This window comes from Chionomys nivalis, chromosome 8 (genome assembly GCF_950005125.1).
Source record: "Chionomys nivalis chromosome 8, mChiNiv1.1, whole genome shotgun sequence".
Taxonomy (NCBI): Eukaryota; Metazoa; Chordata; class Mammalia; order Rodentia; family Cricetidae; genus Chionomys; species Chionomys nivalis.
Window position 1 is genome coordinate 15,254,130 of NC_080093.1, and position 6,000 is coordinate 15,260,129.

The window sequence follows — 6,000 nt, forward strand, 5'->3', positions numbered from 1 at the left end:
GTTTTGCCTTCTCTCCTATTGGTTATTAAATTTGTCCCCATTTGCCTGTACCTACATTATTTCTTAATCTTGCCTCCCCTGTAAAGCAAAGCGTTTATCTATCTCCTTTTTGATATTTGTAATTCTGGCTCACAGTCAACAGTGCCTTTCTCTCCCAGGGACTGTCACCATAGCTCTAGGTCTGCGTTCTTATCTTCTACACAAGGCCTGTTTTCTTCCAGAGTTTGACAACATTAGTTTGGCCAACTGGGATTCTGCCCTTAGCCAAAAAGCTATCCTCCCAGCTCTTCTACAAAACTACTTGCCTTCCCCAGCCTGGGCTTTTCCCCCTTCACCGTTAAACCCATCAGTACCCAGCCCTGCCCAGTTTTCCCCTGCCCCCAGTGTCTGTCTTGCCTTTATCCTGAGCTCCCCACTATTCCCCACTCCTGAATGCACCTCCTCTCCCAGGCCTTACCCGTAACCCTGACACCGGGAAGGCCCCTGCCAGCGTCCACAGGCGTCTCTCCACCCTGGTTCCTCCGCTCTTCAGTAACTGTCCCCACGCCCCTTTCCCTCCAGGGCCCCGCGCGCCGCCAAGAGCCCCCACCTCGAATGCGCTCCCACTGTCACTTGGCCTCTCTTCCACAAGATGGCGGAGCAGCTGCCCCCACCCCAGGGTCCCCTCTGCACCCTCCTGCCCCCTCCTCCGAGCTCCAGTCCAGTCCCTCCCTCCGCCTCTCCACCACCGGCCTTGGCCCCAGGTCCCACTGCCCCCTCCCGCGGTGAGCGGGCGACTCAGGCCTGAGCTCGGCGACGGGCCAACGCCGCCTCCTCCACCATTCCCCAGCCCGCACCATCTCCTCACCATAAACTTGAGCGCTTTCTCCTGCAGCACCGCCTCTGCCGGGTCCATAATCGCCCGGGCTACTGGGTCTGCTCTCCGCCGGAGCCGCCCCTTTCGTGCCAGGCCGCAGCCAACGCAGCGCCCCGATCCCGCCTCCTCTTCCTTCCCCCGCCCTCTCTCACCTCCTGGCACGGGCGGGAGCGGGGGGGGGGGGGGGGGGGGGGAGGCTGGGTGCTGAGGCGGACGCGTGGCACAGCGCGTGCGCGCTCCGCTTCTTCACGGGACTTGTAGTTTTGGAGGCTCGTGCGTTGCAAGGCGAGAACACGCGGCAAACAGCAACTCCCGCGGGCCCCTGCGTAGAGTCGCGACTGTGTGCAAGCCAAATCTGGAGCCCTCGAGAGCCAAGAGGGGAAGTCGGCTGACGGGATTTGTAGTTTCTATCCTTTAAGAGTGGGAAGCCAGGGTGTCACTGTGGTTACCGAACGACGCCAGTGGCTGCTTGCCTAGCATTTGATAGCAAGATGGCGACTAGTGCTTCATCTATATTCCAAACACGAGGAAAACTGAGAGAACTCGGGGTCCTTGGGCCTCCCTAATTGATTTTGGAGAACTGGACCCTCCTAATTTTGTTTTGTTTTGTTTTGTTTTTCGAGACAGGGTTTCTCTGTGGTTTTGGAGCCTGTCCTGGAACTAGCTCTTGTAGACCAGGCTGGTCTCGAACTCACAGAGATCCGCCTGCCTCTGCCTCCCAAGTGCTGGGATTAAAGGTGTGCGCCACCACCGCCCGGCTTTATTTATTTATTTATTTATTTATTGGTTTCCTAAATTTTATATACATCGAATTTCAGCAGAAAGTCTAAAACCTAGGGACTCTGAGCCCGGTGTGCATGTGGAAGTAGCCTAGACACCAATGCAAGATTTCAAAGTCTTCCTAAGCTATTGCCTCTCATTTCTGAAGAGTCTTTTCTCCCCTAGAGCAAGTCAGAAGCAGATAGAACTCAGTCCAGGAAATTCTGGAGTTCGGCGCTCAGAAAATATGGGCTGTCATTGCTAACCCTGAAATCTAAATCCTGTATTGAGTCAATGAAATACACTGACCCCATCAAGCAAATGCAACCTATAGCTTCTCTGGCCTTGAAAATGACAAAATGAGCTGGGGAGATGTCTCAACGGGTAAGAGTGTTTGCCGTTCAAAGATCAAATCCCAGCACCCACATAAAAAGCTGGGCATGGGGGCTCAGTGGTTAAGCATACTTACTACCTTTTTTTTTCTTTCTTTTTTATTTCTCTGTGTAGCTTTGGAGCCTCTCCTGAAACTCACTCTGTTGACTAGGCTGGCCTTGAACTCACAGAGATCTGCCTGGGATTAAAGGCGTGGGCCGCCACCACCTGACTGCATTTGCTACTCTGGCAGAGAATCTGGATTCAGTACTCAGCACCCACGTGATTCACAACCACTGAAAACTTCAGTTCTCTCCTACCCTTTAAGAAAGAAAATGACAAATGGGCTTATTTTGGAAATTGAGTGTACCTCTGAAGGAAAAAAGAATCATTAGGCTTGGCCTAAAAGCCAGATTCTGATAAAAACTGTACAAAATATCTGAATTTTTTAAATAAGCAAATAAGGAAAATACCTTTTTGCTTAAGCAGTGAGCTCACCAACCCAGCCCTTCTAAAGAGGCAAGGGGATCGATGCAGTTTGAGGACAGCCTGTTCTACATAGTAACTTGTAGGACAGGCAAAGCTAGACCTCTGTCAAACAAACAGAGAAAGATATAAACTGTTTTCCTGCAAAGACCTTCTAGGACCTCTTTCTCACACACTAAGCGAGTATTCTGTCACCCAGCTACATTCCAACCCCTCTGTTGTAAACTATTTTATGTTTTTGTTCAACAAATAGTAAGCATATTACTGTGCAGATATCAACATGAAGAAGAAGAGAAAGATGATGGTGAGGATTCAGGTCAGACATGGTGGCACTTGTCTCTAATCCCAGCACTTGGGAGGCAGAGGCAAGAGGATCTCTGTGAGTTCAAGGCCAGCCTGTTTGACATATTGAGTCCCAGGATAGCCAGAGCTACATAACAGACTCTGTCTCAAGTAAACAAATGGATAAATAAAATGGCCCTGTTTAGCTAGGCATAGTGGTGAATGCCTCTGAACCCAGCACCAAAGAGGCAGATGTAAGCAGACCTCTGAGTTCCAAAACAGCCAGGGCTACATAAAGAAACCCTGCCCCCCAACAAAAAATGTTGAGTTATAACAAAGAATGAGAACACATACTATGGAAATGCTATTAAGAAACTTACTATTTTGTATACTAAGTTTTAAATTAATTTTAAAAAAGAAAAAATAGTAAAGCCTCATCAGTACTAGAGTAAACCCAGCTCGAGGCTCTTCCATTTCTCATATGCTAATGCTTGTCCTAATGGTCTGCGTGCCTACAGAATTCAACATAATACCTAACAAATAAGAGGCATGCTGCTAATAAAAAGTTACTCTTGGATTTTAAAAAATTAACATTAAAAATTTTTAATAATTACAGAAGTGCAAAATGAGGCCAAGCATGGTGGCTCTTGCCTTTAATTCCAGCACTCAGGAGACAAAGGTGGGTGGATTTCTGTGAGTTTGAGGCCAACCTGGTCTACAAAGTGAGTTCTAAGGCAGCCAGAACTACCCAGAAAAAAAATCCTTTTTCAAAAAACAAAAACAAAAGAAGAAGAGTTGGAAAATGGAGAATTAGAACTTGTTTGTTAGGAAAATTCCCAAAGGGGCTGGAGAGATGGTACAATGGGTTAGAGGTTAAGAATGCTTACTATTCTTCCAGAGGATATGAGTTCAGTTCCCAGCGCCAGTCAAAGGGCTTACAATTGCCTGTAACTCCAGCTCCAGGGGATCTGACACCCTCTTCTGGCCTCTGCGGAGAGGCAGTACTCATGTGTATATACCCACAGTCAGATGCATATTTTTTTTAATTTAATAAATTAAAATTTTTCTGGAAGGTTTCAAGGTGCTCGGAGAGTAGCCCCTTGAAGTTCCGAAGAACCCATGACGGTTTGAAGGGAATAGAATGAGGAGTGGAGAGGCTTGGGGTCTTGCTTTGTTTTGTACCTGCTGTGCCTCACAGGGAGCAGACCTTCAACTACCGGCACCATCTTCTATAAACATCATAGGCTGGAGCAGAGGCCCAAAGAGGAAAGTCAAGAGAGAAGAACATGTAGGAACAACACAACCACCAACCTGGGTTATTGTTGGTTGGCTGACTGTTTTGTTTTTTCTTTTGCTTTGTTTTGCTTACCTTTTATTTTTTTGTGTGTGTATATGTGGGTGCACATGGCCATACTTGTAGAGATCAGGAGATAGCTTGCAGAAGTTGCAGCCGGATCTTTGTGAGTTCGAGGGCAAGCTGATCTACCTAGGGAGTTCCAGGACAGCCAGAGCTATATAATGAGACCTTGTCTCAAAAAAAACTAACAACGATTAGTTCTCTTCTTCCACAGTGTGAGTTCCGGGGACCAAAGTTAGATAATCAGGCCTGGTGGCAAATGCCTTTATCTATTGAGTCATCTCTCTAGGCCAACTTAGTTTTGACAGACATCAAAAATACACAACTCTATAGGTTTAACTAAGACCATTCAGCCTGCCATGGTGATGCAGAGTTCACGATCAGCCTGTTCTGAAGAGCTGAGTTCCAGACCCACCAAGGCTACTGAATGAGAATCTGTCTTTTAAAAAGTAGTAACATGTAGGTGGAGACTGCTCACTTATTTCCCAGTCACCCAGACCCAAATAATATTACAGAAACTATATTAATTACAACACTGTTGGACCAATAGCTTAAGCATATTTTTAGCTAACTCTTATATCTTAAATTAACCCATTCCTATTATTCTGTGTATCGCAACGAGGCTGTGGCGTACAGGTAAGGTTCTGGCTGGCATCTGGCTTTTTCCTGACTCCACCTACTTTCTCTCTTTATCTCTGTTCAGATTTCCTACCTGACTTTACTCTACTAAGCCATTGGCTGAAATAGCTTCTTTAATAACCAATGTTAATAAAACATATTCATAGCATAGAGAGGGGTGTTGTAATATGAGCTGCGGGGTTGCGTCCCCAGCACCCGGCCGCCCACATGGCTAGCTTATGCCCCCAAATAATTACACGGAAACTGTATTCTTTTTTTTTTTGGTTTTTCGAGACAGGGTTTCTCTGTGGCTTTGGAGCCTGTCCTGGAACTAGCTCTTGGAAACTGTATTCTTTTGAACACTGCCTGGCCCATTAGTTCCAGCCTCTTATTGGTTAGCTCTTACATATTGATCTAACCCATTTCTAATATTCTGTGTAGCCCCACGAGCTGGCTTACCAGGGAGGATCTTAACCTGCGTCTGTCTGGAGTGGGAGAATCATGGCGACTCACCTCACTCGGCTTCTTTCTCCCAGCATTCTGTCTGTTTACTCCACCCACCTAAGGGCTGGCCTATAAATGGGCCTAGGCAGTTTCTTTATTAAATGAAAGTAACTCCTCCATCAGAGGGGAATCCCACATCAGTAACATTGCCGGGCAGTGGTGGTGCACACCTTTAATCGCAGCACTGAGGAACCAGAGACAGCCAGATCTCTGAGTTCGAACTCGGAGTGAGTTCCAGGATAGCCAGGACTAAACAGAGAAACCCTGTCTTGAAAAATAAAAACAAGTAGTAGCAGCAGCAGCAGTTGCTGCTACCATCACTTTATTAGATTTTACACCAAGCACTAGAAATTTTACATTGGCAATTTCTGATCAATCAGGCATTGTGACACACGCCTACAGCTCTCTCTATCCAGGCAGAGGTGAGGGTTGGTAAAAGAAAGAGATTTTTTTTCATTTAGAGCTCCTCTTGCTAAAGTACTCATGTCGACATGGATCCAAAGGAAACTGTCAGGGGCTGGCCACAGAAAGGCTAATCTTTGTTGAAACTGGCTACTTACAGCTAGGTTTGGAGGTGTATACTTTTAATCCCAACACCCCGGAGACAGAAGCAGGATGAGGCTTTTGAGAACAGGTTGAAGTACATGGCATTGTCTCAGAAACTAACAAAATCAAAAATCACCTCTCATGGTGGAACTGAGAAATCCAAATTAAAAACTTTTGATGAACCATCCTGCCTCCATCTTAGACTTAAAAGCTATTTTAT

General features: G+C 46.5%; 1 protein-coding gene across 8 annotated transcripts in view; it reads right to left on the minus strand.

The window, feature by feature from the left end:
* Btrc (beta-transducin repeat containing E3 ubiquitin protein ligase) overlaps window positions 1–1,008 on the minus strand; it is a 185,438-nt gene extending 184,430 nt beyond the window's left edge. For 3 of the 8 annotated variants that reach the window (XM_057777408.1, XM_057777409.1, XM_057777406.1), the window contains exon 1: window positions 848–997. In XM_057777408.1, the coding sequence (XP_057633391.1) occupies window positions 848–895 (48 nt within the window). In that variant the 5' untranslated portion in view covers window positions 896–997. Of the gene's footprint in view, window positions 1–457; window positions 542–589; window positions 607–847 lie in introns of those variants that run through there. The other 5 variants (XM_057777411.1, XM_057777412.1, XM_057777407.1 and 2 more) reach the window with 5 other exon arrangements.
* Between the last annotated feature and the right edge of the window lie 4,992 nt (window positions 1,009–6,000).